The 19,459-nt window shown below is 37.2% G+C and overlaps 1 protein-coding gene across 3 annotated transcripts in view; it reads left to right on the top strand.

Moving 5' to 3' along the window:
- The window catches only part of TOX (thymocyte selection associated high mobility group box), a 217,082-nt gene that overhangs the window by 181,161 nt on the left and 16,462 nt on the right, over positions 1-19,459 (top strand). For all 3 annotated transcript variants that reach the window (XM_063169176.1, XM_063169184.1, XM_063169168.1), the window contains one exon: positions 10,874-10,954. In XM_063169176.1, the coding sequence (XP_063025246.1) occupies positions 10,874-10,954 (81 nt within the window). The remainder of the gene's footprint in view (positions 1-10,873; positions 10,955-19,459) is intronic.

The raw sequence follows: 19,459 nt of genomic DNA, 5'->3' as shown, positions 1-19,459 counted from the left end.
TACTGGGAATGAACTGAATCTCCTTCATTCATGCACTGGTGTTACAAAATTGCAGTTAAAAAACTAAGAATTAAAGAAAACTTTTTAATGATTTATTGGTAGGTAAAATTATTTGGGCTTGGAAAAAAAAAAAAAAAGGGTTACTTTGCTAATAACTGGGTGGTGTAAGTACATCTAGATCGTTGCTAAATATACCAGTGTAAAAAGAATCAAGATTTGGCACTCACTGACTAACTAAAAAAAATAAAATAAAACCTCTTGTTATCTTCGTCTGCCAATGAATAAGGCCCATGTTTGGAAGGTTTGGCTGGAAGAAAAGTAACTTTCTGAACACAGGTATCAGAAAAGTCACTTGGGCTGGCACATTACAGTTATTTTCTCGTGCTGTATCTTTCTTTTCCCTTTTTTAATATGCCCAGCAAAGGCCAACCTAAAAGACTGTTAATTGCATAAAATGCACGTTTCCTTTGGGCTTGTCATGTGAGTACTACCACCAAAATATGAAAGCTCTTCCATAAGAATGTGTAACAAAAATGCATGAAACCCTAAATTTCCAGCTTAACTTAAATTTCCTATTCATGGTTGAGAGCAAAATTTGAATAAGTCGTATGACGTAAGAACAGAGCAAAATTTTTTTTCCTTGTCTCTGTTGCTGTTAATCTAAGTTGAAACACAGATAAATGATGCATTTTGGAATCCATATGACACATGCATATAAAAATGGCTGTAACTATGTTTTTTAAGCCAGTTCTTTAAAAAGTTTGGGTTAGCATATCTTCATTGCTTTTTTACTCATTTTGCCGATCCATTATCATCTATTAAGCACATTTTTTAAATTCCAGGCCGAAGCCCTTTCTAATTTAGCACTGTACAAAAATAATAAAAGACAGTTCCCATTAAAAAAAAATAAAATTGGCAATCCTATTTTCTACAATAAATTTAAACTAATTTTTTTTCCATTAGGGATCTAATAGTAATGATTACAAGACATCTTAACTGACTAGATAGCCTGTATTTTAAAGGCTTAATTTTTCAGATCCAGAGCATTAGTAACTGCTGTGAAATCTATGTCTCTGGTAGGAAAATTGGACTCTAAATATACAAATTATTTATGTAGCATTTGGTATTTGGCATTGAAGAAGCTTCAGAAATTCAAAAATAGTTAAATAAAGAAGCAATAACATCATTAAAGGACAACTTTATTGATGAATTATACTTGTTGAAAAGGATTCAATTATCACAAAGCTTCTGGCTTATGTTTTGGAAGCTAATGCTTATTCTGGAATTTAAATAGAAATATATTTCCAAATTATGTTTCCTGAATTGGAACTCCTTTTCCTATTTAAATAGTAAATATAAATGAATCAGAAAGTAGAATATAATGCAGCTTTTGAGAAAGAAGAATAGCCTCATGTTTTCATGCTAAAATGAAATCTTCTTTGTTGCTGTGATCTGAGCCATTTTTTCTGAAATGCATAGAATTCTTCTTGTTTACTCCTGAAGATTGACCACAGAATAAATAAAAATATAGAAACTCAGTGCAATAATGACCTAAGGGCAATATATGTCCAAGACTTTGCAACAAAATTTTGATAACCTGGCATATTGAAAAGCCTTGTGCTATAACCACCTCTGTCTTTCAAACTGTGAAAAACTAGGAAAGTGCTATTTGAGAAAATAGGATTTGAATGACAAAAAAGGAAATGGTGTTATGAACTACCTGACTGTGGGTGCTTACTGAAGTTAGGGGAGGGTTATGCTTAAAATGGATTGCACTCTGATACTCTCACCATGAGAATAATGCAATTCATTAGACTAAAGCAGATACCAGTGTACTTCCCTCTTAATTTATCATATGAAGATATTTGAATTTTTGAATCATATGTTCCCATTAATTTCTGTATGTAAAAAGCCCATTTGCAAACAATGCTGGTGCGTGCCTTTATTCTATTTGTCCAACTCTATCTACAGAGTCTAGAAGTTAAAAGGAGTTCAGTGGTCATGGTGGACTTTGTCACAGACTTCTCAAAGTCTGGATGGAGTACAATAATTAAACGTGATCAGAAGCAGGCACTGTTCTTCATTTTTCACTGTAAAAGCTTTCTAAAATTGTTCGGATTAATAAATCTGTGAACAGTAGGCAGCTGTTCACAGTTGTGCAGTAGTGTGTTGAGGTACATTCTCCTCAATGCTGCAGCCATAGCACTGGGATATTTTTTTCCAGTGCCTCTCCTATGATCACAAACACTGTTTTCTCTGTAGTACCATTCTTCTGTGCATCCCATTTCTATGGCCTATCTGTGTGCATCTTTGCCCTTTGCACACTTTTTTACTGCAAAGGGGAGATAAACAGCCCCCAGGAAAAAGGGATCAGCATGCTAAATGTTTGAGTCACTGGCTTTCAGACAGAACACTGGTTTAAACTGGGTAAAAAGGCTATTTAGGTCATTTTCTGTCCTTAGATGAAAAAGGAAAGTAATTTTAAATCAGTACCAGATGTGCATGTACTAAATGAACCTTAAGTTTCTAATTGGAGTCCTAGTAAAGCTGTAATAGATGTGGCAAATTACAAACAAAATGTTCTTGTTTACATTAGTGTAACTTTAAAACTTCAGCCAAAGACCTTAATAAATGTTCTGTTATTCTAAAAATGGAATTGAATGTCTATTCAACATTCAACAAAATTAATCTCTGGTGTTACTTCAGTGACTTAACTGGAATTCTAGTAGGAATTAATTTGGCCTCCTATGAACAGCTCAGTGTGCATACTTGTGTGTGTGTGTGTATGTGTTCCTGTGTGTTTGCTTCAACATTGCCCTGGTCCTACAGCTGGGAGAAGGAGGGATTCACCCAAAACTCAGCAATCAGAAGAAGCAGGTGAAGTGACTGTTTGAGTGCTGTGACAGATGCTTTCTTTCAGGCTGCATAATTCATAGACAGTAATATTAGCTGCAACAGTTCAGCTCAATAGCAACACCTCATTATTTTATCCCTCAGTATTTATTCCTACGGTTGACGCCTCATGAAATTACTGTTAATGTGTTTATATAAGGGCAGATCTGACACAAGTGGGAAGAATTTAATTTCCCACTCATTCTTTCCTGCTGATGTGTCCTCTTCCCCTGGTAGAAGTGGCAAGTGTAAATAGTTAATTTGCTTCAATTATGAGCCTGTCCTGCTAAATTAGAAGCAGCAGGAATATGAAGAGCCAGAATTATACATATGAGGCAGCTGACAAATCCTCCGAGCTCACAAAATCAAATCATTTACTCCTCATTGGTGCTCAAAGACCCACTAGATAAAAGCTGCAGTTTATTCTTTAATATCTGATGGAATTGGATTGTATGTTACCAATACCTATGTAAAACTAAGTCCCTGTGCATTAGTGTCAATGTTTTTGGTGCTGTTAACATTTTCACTATAATCCCCAAGCTTTCAGGGGTTTTTATGTTGTCTCTAAAAGAACCCAGACTAACTTGGCCATGAAAAATAACAAAACATGTTTAATGAGTTTTTCTGTTGACCACAGGGATGTTTTAGACATAGCAGCAGATTATCCACTGCTGGGATGAACCAGGTAGATCAGGAGGGGATTTACAAGCAATGCTGGCCAACACCTCATATCTCCAGAGCTTCTGTGTGAAACACCGCAAGTCAGATCAAAGTGCATCCAAGATCAGTGTTTCAAGAGGCCTTGACTCCACCGGTCCTTTGGGAACACCCAACCTAGGTCCTCCTCCTTAGTGGCATCCCATCCCTTGACACGACAGATGAGATCACCCACTCCAGGGCTGGCAGAGCCATCGTGTCCCCATTGCATTGCCATGCATGAGGGGTGCCCTGTGCCAGGATGTCAGACAGCTCAGGGGACTGGCTGCTGGAACAGCTTCTGAAGATGTGCACACCATGAGGTCAAAGTAGTCAGTATCATTTTTAAAACAAATTTTCAATTTCTTCCCTTATACATGCTGATGTACTCACACAGGCATTTTTTTATCTCTTATTCTCCCTTTAGAAACCCTTCCTTGCTCCATGCTAATGAAGCAATCTCCAAGGAGTAACTAACTCAATTGTAAGAGGATGAGAATGTACCTCCAGTTTAGTAGATAAACAACCACACAAGGTTTAGCTTTGTTTTATTTTTGTAAATGAGAATAGGAAGAGAAGGCACATCTGTGTGTGCACACTGCCAAAGTGAATTATAAGCAAAATGGATTCTGGAATAGGCACAACAGACAGCAACTTTACATCTCTCCTCCCAGCTACTTGCACCTATGTGCTTTCACCAGTCTTGCATCTTAGGAGTGTTTGGGAGATGCACTGTTTTTCTTTACAGATTCCTCTATTGGAATTGCATCTCTACCCTTTGAAGGCCTAGGCTGGGGTGTTAAGATTTCAAAACAACTGATCCTCATCCTGGTGTATTCTCCTTCTCCCTTTCTCTGAAAGCATCTGGAATGAAAGCATCATTAATGAGCTGGGACACAAACAGGCCAATAATAGACACATACTATGTGCAGATACAACTCATGTCTATTTACACATAAGTAAATTTATATCTTCAGGTTTTTCCACCCTGGCATCTACATGGCCAGTCCTTGAACCCCTTAACTTCCATTGAGGTCAGAGGGGAGATGTTTCAGGCCCTCTCTAAAGTCACAAGGAACACCAGACACCCTCTGCTCCGGGTGGATTTCTAACATCCATTTGCAGCACAAAACAACCTTGGCTCCTACAGAAATATTGCACAAGGCCCCTGAGTTATGAAATGTTGACTTTAACTCCACTTTCTTATTGTACTTGGAAGCAGATGGGTCAAAAGGACGCTGGGTTTCAAATACTGCTGTAGCAATGTGCATAAATATTAGATTTAATTTTCAGCTTATTCTTCTTCCCCAGCTTTTAGCCATACATTTGACTTCCATCGGAACATGACTTTTATGTCATTTGCATACAAAACTGGATTTAGGCCCAATTATTATATCTCCATTCAGGCTCAAATCCTTTAACAAAAAAAAAATAGCACCAGCAGGTGGAAATAATCATCAGATAAATCATGTGTTTAATGTCACTTGTTTTGTACTCAACTTTCATCCAGTGTGTTTCTGATAAAGTGTGCAGTCCTGTTCCTGTAAGCTGAAAGCATCAAGACTGTAAGGTCAAATTATTTAGGCCTGGCACAAATGGCTGCAATTTCCAGTGTTCTCCAGGAGTCTCATTGTTTGTGCTAGAGCTGCATTTGGCCTGTGATCTTTCCCCCACATGCCAGAAAGACAGAATTCTTTCCCCTAAGCCTCTGATATGTCGTCAGTGTCTTTTCCATGCTCTACAGTCAAAGAGACTACTGAGCCATATAGCTAGTCCTGGGTCTCTTTTTTACTGTATGTACTTAGATTGAAAATCAAATGGTAATATATTTCAATGTCCATTAAGCAATTCTGAGGATTTTTTTTTCTGACTGCTGTGGGAATATCTTTCTCCACATTTTAGATGAGTGTATGCAGCTCTAGGTGCCTTTGATACAAAATCAGGAGATTAAAACTAGAGATATGTCTCCCACTTGGAAAAAAATACAAGCTTTCTCTATGAGCTGAAATATTTAGGGCCAGGAATGACAATCTGAATGTGGAATTTAATTTTGGATTGGAGCCTACTGTATTTTATCAGATGACATTCCTGTAACTGTAGTCCATGAAAATGACACTCCCATGGGATATAACACTGCAGAGACCAAGAATACAGAATCAGTCATGTTGCTTTTTGATTTACTGTTTTTGCATATACTGTTTTGTGGGGTTTCTGGAACACTTCTACCAAAACAAATGTGGGCACTTTTACATCATTTTAAAAAGACAAATATAACTTGCTTGCAACTCTCAGCTCTAAGGAGATATCCACAAGATAAACAGAAAATTTCCCTTTCTTTGTCATCCTCGTACCATCTATTTAGGCAAAGCCACGGAAGTAGCATGGTTCTTTGTAATTTGCTTTGTCATCTAGGAGACACAGAGTTTTTGCAGACTTCCATAAAACACAAATTCTGAAAGTGTCTTTTTCTCCTAAAATTATGAGTCAGTTTAGTTCACTGTCTCCAAGTCTAGGGTCATCTCTAGAAACAAAGGGGACTGTAGTCCCAAGCAATAATTTGGTTGCAGACATTTGATCTCTTGTGATGACTGGGGGAAGGGGGATCTGTTCCCCTCAGGCAATAAGGGTGCAAGCCATAAGTGACAGGGCAGTAATCCTGCTGCTTACTGTGTTGTGACGTGTTGATAATCCTCCACAAGCAAGTTGGGAGGAAGTTCATTGTGAAAAAATGGCTAACCAGAACAAAATCCTGGCTTAAGACACTACAGGTATATTTCAACTATATCTATCTATCTATCTATCTATCTATCTATCTATCTATCTATCTATCTATCTATCTGTAATGAACTTCATATTATAGAGCACATAGAAAAGCACAGGAGGCATAAAGCCTACCTCAAAGAATTTATGATCCAAAAAGCCAAGAACTAAATAGCAGTTAAAATACATAAAGTAAAACATGACCAGAATCTGACAGCATAAAGCAAAAGTACTTGAGTTCTACTGTGGCTTTAATTTGGTGAATCTAGTATTTGTGAGTGGTTGTCCCATAACTTGCCACCCCTCTATCTCCAAGTGGAATTTTGGGTGCATTCAGTTTGGGGATGTATATCACTGTTGATAAGTAGAGTTCAGTCCTTGCTGCAGTAGCTCTGGTGGCCCACATACATGGGCAGCCCAGGAAACCTGAGCTAAATGTTGCTGGTGTAATGGCCTGGGGGCTGGTACCAACCTGTGAGACCCCAGGGCATTAATTTTTCCTGGTGGCCTAATGCAAATTATGTATTATATATATGATATATATTATATTAGATGTTATATATTATATATATTGTATTATTATATGTTATACATTTAATTTCTATTTTTATTTCTACTTACATTTATATTTATACATAATATATCTATATTTACATGCACAAAGTAGGGGTTTATGCTCGCTCCTTTTTACACACTTTGCTGTACAGTGTAAGGGAACTTGAAGCTACCTTGGAAGTGCAATTAAATGGGGACCTGTGTATTATGCTGTTTGCATTTGCATGTGTGAAGCACAGTAGGAAAATAATGCCAGCAAGTTCCATTTATAGATAAATGTAGGCCGTCTTGGTGTTGTGGGGTTTCTATAACATGCTGAAGAGAAAAAGAATAAATTAAACTGACCCACCCTGCATATACAAAATTATGTCTTTTTCTGCCAACATTCTTTTTTTTCCACAACTGGGACAATATAGAAAATAAAATACTGTGTAAGGACACAAATATGCTGCCTGAGTGACAATCAGTTGATGTTCAATTATCATGGTAATCGAATTAAAGCAAAATGGAAATTACTTAATTCCATAACTATATGTTCCTGTCAAGTTACTTATTTAATAATTGTTGCTTGCTTGACAGAGGACAAGAAAATGACCTTATAGGAGATTTCTAAGATGCTATAAATAAAATTAAATGTTCCCACTCTTCAGTATAGATAAGCAAGTGAACAGAACCCTGCTTTATGATACAGGAAAAATGTTAATTGTATTATTGGATATGATGTGCTTGATAATTTGGCACTGTCTTAAGCATGAAGCTCAAAAGACCTTCAGCTGTTTTCTAGAGCACACTTGAATGATGACACAAGTCTTTTTCCTCCCCAGATTTGCTGCAAGAATACAAGCCTTATACTTACAACAACACAAAAGTATTTAAGCCTGAGGGCTAAAAAATTCTCACAGCTGCAGAAAAAAAATTTAAAATCGTTTGAGAGAAGCAGCTGACTTGTTCATACCTGTTTGAGGTACTGCTGCACGTGCTGAAGACACTCCCCACTTGCCCTGCCTTCATAAGCCCCCAGTGCAGGTCCAGCACAGAGCCAGAGAATTGGTACCACTGCCAGGGCCACATTCATTTACCTCCAGAGAGAAATATTGATAGCCAGACCAGACTTTGTTGCTACTTATGTCACCAAGTGTTTTCTTCCCAGACAGGCAGAACTTAGCCTAATTTTTAGTCTAGGCCATGACCAATCCATTTCCAAAACCAGCATGAGGATCATCAACCTACTTGTATGCTAACCTATGCAGTGGGAACCTTGGGAAGGACACAGTGAGACCTCAACCTGTTTGTCTCAGAGGACACACCAATGCTTTTCCAGGGACAAACTGGTGTGAGCTGATGACCTTCCAGGCAGCCAGCCTGCAGGAGCTATTCTTGCCAATGCAAAAATCAAAGCAGGCTGAGGTAATCTAAAACTTTCTCCCACCCAGTAAAGACTTTTTTACTATAATGACCTCCTGCTAAATCAGTAAATTTTATTGTGCCAGGGAAGACATGGTGTTCCTGTGATTATTATTCATTCACCAAAAGATTCAAAAGAGGGCAAGGCAGGGTGTACACTGAACATGCTACATGCACAGGTAGGACATAATTAAATAACAACTGTCTGATGATATTTCTATGAAGTAGTGATGTTTTAGGTGGAGATTTCCAGAATTGTTGTTAGTTTCGTATTATTGAGTTAACCTTGTGCAGTATTATTATTTGTAGGAAAAGTCAGGTCTCAGAGGACTCTTCCAATTATGCTGTGACTGTAGGAGCACAGCAAGAGTGTCTATTTTTTATATTTGTGTAATGCAAAGTAAAACCCAATGTGGAAGCAGTAGATTGATGATTTTTAAAGAATGTTGTTCTGTGTAAAATTTGTTGTTCAGCTCTGTTTTTTAAGTTGGCTATCAGGGTGATGCAGAGGCATTGCAATATACAAAGCAGTATAACTTAGTCTTTGTTCTGTAGGTCAAGCTGAATTAATTTTAGTAGACTGCTGACTAATTTCTTATTTGTTTTCAAAACAAATAGTAATTCCCCTAATAATCACAAATGATTACAACTTAAGAAGCAAATTGCTACCTTTTTTTTTATTTGCAGAACAGTAGGAGATCAACAAACACTACATATTTATCTTAATCTGGAGAAATTACAAGGGTGCAAAGATACAGTTGCACAGCTAAAACCAATCTTCTCCCCTCTCTGTCTTTATAGTTACAATTTTTGAAGCCTAAGACTTCTCTTTTTCCATTATGATCTTTTGCTTCCCTGGGAAGCAAAATCTTTAATCCTTTTAGGCAGCCTCTGAGTTTTGCCAGCCTGTATCTGAGATTTGTTCTGTGTCTGAAAGTAAAGCGTTAGTGAAACAAAAAATTGTTTCACGAGTACATTCTTTATAAAAATGGTTTTGTACTGGATCCTTCCAGCCTGACATTACCACTCTCCCTTTGTTGTCTGCAACTGTATTGTCCTCTGTGTGTACACTCTGTGCTGCCAGGTCCTCTCCATTTACAGGACTGCAGGTTTTACTGAAGCATTGGAAGATCAAAAGAGAACACTTTAAAGTTCCATAAAGTTTATCTTTCTAGGGAGGAGATGTTCATGTGTGCTTTTAGCTGTGGAATTCAGAAGAACACCCCAAAATTCTCCTCCAAAATAGCTTTGCCTGTCTTTTAGCTATGAATCAATAGCCCAGGTAACCAGGCAGTGAGGAATGGCAGGGGGAAGGTGGACAGTCTTTACTTTCCTCATGGGGGCTTTCCACAGGTGCCCAGGTTGTGCATTTGCCTGGAGAAGTGGACAACAGATACACAAAGCTGCAGTTTCATTTTGTGCAATATTATGAACCCCAAATGCTCATCCACATGTGAATTAACCTTTGGCACGTGACTTAAAAATCATTAAATATAACAACAATGAAAAAGTAAATTTTCTTTCCCTTTATTTTTCTCCCTCACTTTTAATCCTTTAGATATTTTCTAAACTTCTCCTTTCAACAAGAAAGATGAGGAGTCAGTCTTGCTTAGTTACATGAAGCCCAGATGCATGCATGACTCCTAAATCTGCCCCTTCGGGAAAAAACCCAAAACATGAAGTAATGAGAAACTCATGACAATATTTGCAAACAGAAATGTTGAGTTGCTCCTAAATCTGTCAGTGACATGGCTAACAGCAAGTCATTAGCTAGGCTCCATGGGTCACAACCTGGTTCTCCTCCTGAGAGCTTTCAACCCTAAATATCCACACATGCTTTTGTAACATCATGTTACTGTAGTGCTATGAGGTCCTGCCCAACCCTGCAGATAGTCTTTGGTCTTGAAATCTGGGCAAAATTGAAGTGATTCTCCAAGGTCTTTAATCTATTATGAGATTGTGCACATGCCACATTTAAAATAATTTGGTGAGTTGAGAGAAATGTACAGAAATAGATCCATGCTTCTGAGAAGTTAATTAGACCGATATGGGATCAAGACTGGAATAATGACTAACATTTATTATCCTTAGCAGCTCCATGGGCTTCTTTGACTGCCCCCAACAGTTCAGCCAGGGAAGAGAGGAATTCTCCTGGCTAATCTGTGGTGCTGTCATCTCCTCCTTCATTTAGCTCAAATGTCTTTCTGCAAATTCCTGTCTTCCCCAGAGGGTTTTAACTGGTCTCACAGGTGGAAGCCAGCAGAGAGGGTCACACCCACCTTCCCCCATCCCCAAAGGTCCCATTTGAAAGTGCAACCCACACTTCACTTTGAGAAATTAAACTTGAGGTGCTATGAGGGATATTGTTTTTTCAGTACTGCTGGTTAGTTAAATGGTGTTTCACAGTTGGAATAATATTTTCTTTAAAATATTTGAAGTTTATTATTTCACTCTTTAAGCAATATGAGGAGGAAAGGCTGTTTACTTAAAAAGACATAGAGACACACGAGTGATACATAAAAACAAAACCAGATTAATTTACCAATGTGCCACTCTTTGTTTTTAGGTATACAAAAAGAAAACTGAAGCTGCCAAGAAGGAGTATCTGAAGCAGTTAGCTGCCTACAGAGCAAGCCTTGTATCCAAGGTAACACATGATGTGTATACATACACACATCTATATAGTGACATATTGCAAACCATCTTCAGCTGAGCAACGCAGTATTTAGTGCAAATTGCCTTGTTTATTATCACCTTGAACTTGTGTTTAAGTTGCAAATGCTCAATAAACACAGTCATCTGTCCACATAAAGACATCCTTTCCCTCCTGGTCATCAGGACAGCACTTCAGTTTGGGAGTAACATGTAAGTTCAACAGGGGAAGGAGGTAGTGGCAAACAGACCTCCATATAACAAGCGTGCCAGGCAGCCACTGTGCTACCAATAAGGAAAAAAAATATATATCACACACAAAATGCCTGGGTTTGGTTTTGTGGGTTTTTTTACTACTGCTTTTTACCTTGCAATCACAAGACAGAAATAGTCAAGCTCAGATGATATTGAAGGTTTCCATAAGAAATGTGAATTTCCATTTTATGTCCAGCAGGCCATGGTGAGCACGGCATAGGTCACCACTAAGGCAATGGTGGAACATTCTTTACTGGAAGACACCAAATACACAGCCAGTAGCAATTTTCTAAATAATTAATTCACACATTCTCAGTGCCCATAATTTTGCAGTAGACTCTTTAGAATTTGTAATAGACTTTTAGATGTCTATTACATTAAATGTCTATTACAATGCAGAAGAATGTGAAATAACTATACTGTGTCAATGTGAAAAACCCATTAAGCAACTTCAGAATCATACCAGTTAGAACCATTTGGTTTGGGTCTATCAAAACAAATTTAGATAAATTTTGTTCTTACTTAAATAAAATCAATTTTAGAGGTAAAGAGCACAGTATGAAGGACTGGCATGTAGGACATGAGAAGAACTTCTTGGTTAGTTTCAAAATATTTTTGGCACCCTGCACACAGTGCTACTCTCTATACTATGTTAATTTTTCAGAGGATTTGCTATATGATTAGCCATGCAAGGACTTTTCATGCATGCTTTTGCATTATCTCTGTATTTGGTCAGTGTTTGTTCTGAATTTAAAAGTCTGAAATATGGCTGCCACCTAATTCATTTTTGGGGGTTTTGTCCTATAACTTTCCATTTTTTAGCTGCCATTATAAATACTCCTGCATTTAATTAAAGTTATTTACAGTATACCTTTCATTTCTGTATTAGGACTGTTTGGTTCCAGAAATAATCATTGCCTTCAGAAAGAGTACCATGTGAGCACAAGCAAATCTTTTTGAAATAGCTTGCTTATTGGCAAAAATAGGTCTAAAAAGCTCAAAATATTCCAGTTTTAACCCAGCTTTTCACTTGAGAAGATAACTTGGCTATCATTATTCAGTACATCATGGACTATTTACGTAACACTCTTACATGGCTTAATTTTGAAATGCACAATATAAAAAATGTGGCATTTTTTGAAATTTTTTTTTAGAAAAAAGTTTGGAAGACTCTTGATCAGTTCAGTGCATTAATCCATTAGTGCAAATATTCAAATTTGTTGTTAGTCAGAAAAGCACTGAAGCATTTTCTTAACTTTTAAGCAATTATTTAAATTCTGCCCATAATGTAATGTTTTCCTCAAAGTATAAAAATATAAACTTAATGAAGCTGAGTACTGATTGCTTATTCCCATGAACACACTCAGTGAATCTAAAAGAGCTGGCATGTAACAAAAGCAAGTCCATTTTGGAATAAGGATGTAAAATAACCATTTGTAATATAATATCAGTATATTCTACATTATCATTATTAAATATTTATATGGCACCAGAAGAGTTGTGGTTTTTTAGACAAGCCTGTAAGCATGAGAGAATATATATAATACATAATTAAGGTTATTTGGAGTCAAAATGGTCTTTTATGTTCATGTTGTTACATTACCATCCATAAAAACTACTTTTAGATGGTATTATTAAGATTCCAAGACCTCATTATCAGAAGCTTAGACATGCCAAAAGTAACACACTTTTCCCAAATATTCTTTATTACCATATTAATGATTTGCTCACAGTTATATTTTGTGCTTTGTGCCTCACTCTGTGGTACCTCACATTTATAATCAGATGTTCACCCTGGATCCTCCTGAGTTGTATTTACTGCATGTTGTTTAACCTTACTGCTTTATAGAATGTGCTACTCATCCCAAGAGTGCTTTGGTGTAAAGAAATTCTCACTAATACTTGGGACCAGGAAGTTTATATAGTCCGTATTTTCAAACACAGTTGTGAAATCAGGTTCTCATTAATTTTGTGTATTCTCCTTGGAACATCTTTTTTTCAAAGTATGTGAACAATATTAAGCCCTTCATGTTTATAGCAGAACTCCAATGACTTCGGGGTGGCAGCTGTGAGATACTCAGTTATGCTTCATATCCCATGAGGATAGGCTTTGGCTATCCAAAAGTTATCCAATATCAAACTTTGTTTCATATCCCCTCCTAGAGGTCTGCAGGAAGAGGCAGGCACAAATAGGACAGGGTTCTGCTCAGGTCCCCTCTGTCCAGCTCAGCAGGCGCCTTACACCTCCCAGAACAGCTGCCTTTGCTGTTTCCTATCTTTTTGACACTGATTCTGCTGCCTTTTTCATGAAGTACTACTGGTTTTTAAACTAGTGAGCCTATGAGAGCCTATACGTGTTTTTTCTGCGTTTAATTGCAAGTCTTCTCTTTTCTGAAAAGCAAGGACTGGACATGTGACATGTTCTACCTCAGTAGTGCAGACTTGGAACTGAATTCATGGCGCCCACCTTGGCCATTTGAGATTCCAGAATAGTCAAAGTAGAAGATTACAGAGGAGCAAGGTAGAACTCCTGCTGCCAGGACACTTCCGAGCCTCTGCCTGACAGCAGAGTAATGAAATTCAGACACACTTGTATTCATACCAAGCTCTAGGGTGGATGTGGAGCATCAGGAGGAGAGAGTGGCCTGCTCCATGACACTCAGCTCCTTGCCCCTTTACTCTGATTTTTTTCTTTCCTCCCCTCCCTGTTCATTGTTTAGAGAGCTGAGCAGTTCTGTTTGGACTTTGGCTCACACACACAGAGCTCACACACACCCACACTGTGCATCATATCAGACTGTGTTATTTGACAAAATCTTAGCTGAAAAGAGTGGAAGTGTCACCAGCAACTCTGGTAATAGGTTTGTAATAGGTTTGCCAGCCCATTTCTAGTACACTTTTAAATGCTTTCATGATGTCTTTGTAAGACATGTATGGCTACCACCCAGTAAATAAAGTAAACATATGATGGTATAAATATGTCAGTATGTATTAATTCCCATTCATTTATAAGTTTATTTCCTGTATTTTCTCCTTTTAATATTGCTTGAAATTAATGTGGTTTTGAATTTGTTCATGTGTGTAGGAATTGATAGGTAAAGTAAAAACACATAACAAAGCATTATATCTTCTGCTATGCAGATTGCCATATTGCTTATAGTACTGACTAAGCCTTTGCATTGTAAACAAGTGTCTTTATATTTGCCCTCAGCTGCAACTTTTAGTACTATTCAGGTCCAGAAATGCAGTCTCTGATATCTGGTAATTTGTACAGCATTACATAAAATGCTGTGAATTGCAATTTTACCTTTTTTTTCATAAAACAAGCACTTTTTCTAGCTTAACCAGCCTTTTTTCTGGCTGACATTAGAGGTTTTGCTGCATCTTTCAAATATATATATATTAAATATGCATGTATATGGGTAAATGTTAAATACTTTCATACATTATATAGGTTCACCTATGAATATTTATGAAACATATAAAATTTATAAAAATATTTATAAAATATATGCATGTTAGGTATTCAACATGCATAACATATTTACGTGCATATAAGTGATACATATATATGTGTTAATTATAACAGTACAACTGTATCTGTTTCAGTAGTACAAAAAAGATTTTTTTGTTCCTTTTTTATTCTTTTTGACTAGGTGAATCTTTAATTCTCCACAATTTCAAGTTTCATGAAGATATGTATTAGTGACTATGGCTGAAGCTAAAACCTCTCAGCAAGGGGAATATTATTCAATATCAAAATACTCAGGCATATTTCAAAACTCTGATGCTGTATCTAAGTCAAAGTGGTGTCCTCATTTGACTTTGAAGTGAACACATTAGACATTTTTCAGTTTTGTGGACAGTGCAAATCCTTTGGACATGTAAAATTGCTTCTTGAAACTTATGGCAGACTTAGCTTTTCCTAGTCCATCATCTTGCAATTGTGGTTCATAAGAAAACTAAAGGTCATATCTGTAAGGCTGACATTGCCTTAATGCCATTAGCCCAGCAATTTGTAACCAGAGAGTTCCAGGGACCCAAAGTATCTGTTACATTACCCGTGGTGTAATAAAAATGATCAGCCTAAGGAATTCAAGTCTCTTAAAAATGCAGTGAACATAAATGGAAACATTTGACCTTCTTGTAAAAAGCAATATGGAGACCATGAAAAGGAAAAAAATAAATACAAAAATCAACAAAACAAGCAAACAAAACCAAAACAAAACCAAAATCAAACCCCCCAAATAAGCCAAAACTAAGATGATAAAATTGATATTAGTTTCCGATTTCATATATGTATGTGTGAGAGCACTTGCCTAACATATAAAAAACCAAAAAGATATATTAGGTCTCCCTGATCAAACATTTCCCAACTATGAAATAAATGCATATGTGCAGGTGTGCTCTCCCCACAATTTGTTTTATGTAACTGCATCACTTCATAGTGGCCAAGCTTCAGATGAAGGGGGGCACTGTATCCTGGCTCACTCCTCCCTGAAATAAGCCGCTGCTGGGGTTTGGGACATTTCTTTTGGGAATAAAATTCTTAATATCTCTTGACCAGAGTTAGTGACTGAGCTGTCTTGTCTCCTGGTCAGTGCTTTAACAGGTTGGCTATTGCATGCAAGGAGAGCAGCATCCTTTCTGCTGCTGGCAAAGAGGCACCTGCTGCTGAGAACAGCTTTTCCTACATTATATCTCGACCTAGTCCATGCAGATGTTTTTAGAATTTCATTAACCAGTTAGGCTATTCTCAGTGAAAGCATAAGAGAAGGAATAAATAAAAAATACAGTTATGTTTGATGCATGATTTTTTTTGGTAGCTACAAGTGCTATAAGGCATATGGCAATATTTCTCTTAAAGCAAAAACCAGTCCCAGAGTGATGACATACACATACAAGTTTTACCTTTTTCCATTAGAATCACTAGATAAAAAAACTATAATGAAAAGCTTCCAAAGCAGGTACTTCATGCTTCTGTGATACCTCATTCTGTCATTATTTCTGGAATTATTATGATGTAGTCAGAAATTTTCAAAGAATTGTAAATTGAATCCTCTATGCGCAAATATGTGATGCATCAGAGTATCTGCTAATATGCTAAAATGTGTATATATAAAAGAATTATCTAATCATAACACAAGTCCAAACATTTTTTTTTTTGCCTAGCAAGGAAACCAATGATCTACTGCAGCTGAAAATAAAGAGCAAACTATATTTAAGTTAGTTCCATGAATTTGATCTGAGGCTAAATCATGTGATACTTTACATTCAGCAGTGCAAAAGCTGAGAGATGCTCTCACATAATTTCTGCTAAAAAGTGGCAGAAATGTTTTCATCTTGATAGAACCCAGATTTTGATTTGAAGAGGAACTGTGTTTGTTTTTGAAATGAGTTAATAAAACTAGATTTCACTATTAGCCTAGAGCTTCCATTTGGGGAATTAAAACACTTGTATCAAATTAAAGTTGCATATCCTTTATCACATGTACCCAGGTTACATTCATAAAACATCCATTTTTACTTACATATCCTAAATGAATCCATGACAGTCCCCTGTAGATGATGACAAAATGTATATTTAGATTTGAAGATGTTCTTCTGAGCCACCTTGACTAATTATAGATGACAACCCATGGCTTACTCCTTTGTTTCTGAAACATCAAGAATGTGTCAAAAAGCTTTCTGAACTCTCTGGGGTCCCAGATGTTGTTATTGCAATAGGTGACTGGAATTAACAAAATAGGAAATGTCATTTGATAAGATCCTCTTGTGGCTTAGGTAGGAAGGCAGCTGCGCTGCAAATATGCATTGAGTTATCCACTGGAGAGGAGAGAGTTAAATCAAAGGGATCTCTGTAGGAGTTAAAGAGCTAAGCAGGAGGAGAAAGCAGTGCTGGAGAGAAGTCATTCTCTCATAAGCATCTTCACAGGGGTATTAATAAAATGGATGAGCCCACACAGGCTTGGGAAAGGGATTCTTCTCAAGGACATGCTTGGGGTTGGAAGTCACCTAAAATGTCCAAAATGTTACAAACAGACAGGATTATGTGAACACAGAAAAGCTGAGAGAAGGAATAAACGATTCAAGATGCTCTTTCCACCAAAGAGACAGCAAAGACAGCAGATGCAAACTTAAGCTTAGGTAAGCTTTGTAGGAGCTGCATAAATATGCAGCCAATTTCCTTCTATCTGCTTCTGCAATGTCACCGTACTGAAGAGAACTCATTTTTAAGCTGACTCAGGCCTGCCTAAGTTTGATCACAGCCTACACAGCCTGGACCATCCTGGTACCAGCTGACATAATCACTGCTGCTTCCTGAATGTAACCTTCATTCTGGTCACAGAGTGTGAAGATTGTTGAATTCCTCAAGGACAGACACCAGTCACCAGGTGTGAGCCTGGCACTGTCATGGAAAGGGACAGTGTGGCAACCACGTTGGTTTATGATACATGTTCATGTAAAACCTGAATTAGGTTTAGTTCTTTTCCAGGCTTTGAAATCCTCACATAGTGCATGTTCCAGTCTGTAGAGAGAGGAGGCCAGACCTCCATTTCTTATTTAAAGACAAACACCTGTTTCTCATTTAAAATAGACCTATGTCACACCATTATGGCTTTGTAAAAAAAAAAAATAATAATTCTGAATTTGGAATATATTGTGTTTGCCCACAAGTAAAGCTGCTTACACTGTTTGTTGTTTGCATATTGGCCATAAGGCTTGCCTTGTCCTTGCGGAGGTTTCTCAGCATATATTTAAAGGACACATAAGCATCCAGTAGTATCAAGAACATTTACTGAATGTTCTGAGTGTATTTACTGAGTATTTTACTACAAAGGAGAGCTTAATTGGTGTTATTAATAAAGAAGCATTTTGATAATATCTCATCTGTAAACAACTGAAATTATATTGCTCCAACTGAAAGGCTTTGATCATTAATTTTCTGAAATCAATAGAACACAAGAAAAAAAAAAACCTTTTTTCCTCTCTAAATAGAACACCTCTGGTTTCTTTGGGACAACACTGACTTTTTAGTTTCACATTGCAAGCAGCAATATTAGTTGAGCACTGCATACTAGAGTGAAATTATTGTAAAAATCTATTTAATTCCCACATATTATTCTATGGTAGAAAAGAATTCTGCATATGAAGCATGGATAAATTATGTAAGTGGAAGATATCCATATACATCATCTCTGAATACATCTATGTAGTCCTACTTATTGGCAACATTTCTAACAAAAACTGCATTAACATGTTAACAATGGAAATAAGTGTAGGCACTTGTAGATTCCAGGCATGCTTCTAATGGATCAGAGGTCAAAAGCAGTGATCACCAGCTGGGAGTGATTCTCAGCCTCTATTAGTCAGATCCTACCTGGTTTTCATGAAAAATAAAATGGACATCCAGACATTAATACTTAAGTAACAGTAACAGTGCTGGGCTGTGATCCAAATTCTGTTTGAATTAATAATAGATTTTCCTTTAAATTCAGTAGTCTAAAGATCAGGCCCTTTGAGTACTGCCTTGTTAAAAGATGTTCTTGCTTTACTTTCAACCACATGGATGTTTATGTTCCAACAGAAATGGGATTGCAATCTCCAACAGTAGCCAGAAGGCAGACACAATTTAGAAAGAGAACCAATACCCCTGTGTAGCTTTCAAGAGCTTTTTGGTTACACAGACACATAGGTGAGAGCTTAAAGTGTGAGTTTTCAAATTGTTTCAAAGTTTTCAGATTATATCCCAAAGATATGGAGATGCCAAAATGGCATCATCTAGGCTTTTTTTTTTTTTAATAACACAGCTAAATTGAGCAGGATGTCTTTACCAAAAATAATTTCTCAACCACAGGAGAGAGTTGAATAGGGTGAAATCCCATGTCACTTTCCTCTAAGGAGCAGACACACTCCCTGTGCCTGAATGCAGTGTGATAAGAATGACCACTAGGCCCAGGGCAGTTCCCTTCAGGAAAGAATGGCACAACTAAGTGAGCAATGCCTAACCCCTTATTCCTAATTGAATTCTTTAATTTGGCAATAAAGCATGAGGAGTTTTGGCACACAGCTGGGGAATAGACGTGCATGGGAAAGCTCTCTTTGCCCTAAAATTAGAAGGGAGATCATGAGTTTGGTGAAAATCATGGTGAATAACTTGATTCAGCACTTTCCAGACTTTGTGCAAAATTATCCACCCTGAACACTTTCTGTTCAGAACAGCACTCATCTGCATCATCACACA

The sequence above is a fragment of the Melospiza melodia genome, chromosome 1 (assembly GCF_035770615.1).
Source record: "Melospiza melodia melodia isolate bMelMel2 chromosome 1, bMelMel2.pri, whole genome shotgun sequence".
NCBI classification, from domain to species: Eukaryota; Metazoa; Chordata; class Aves; order Passeriformes; family Passerellidae; genus Melospiza; species Melospiza melodia.
The sequence above is the reverse complement of the archived record's forward strand: the minus strand, read 5'-3'. Positions and strand labels throughout refer to the sequence as shown.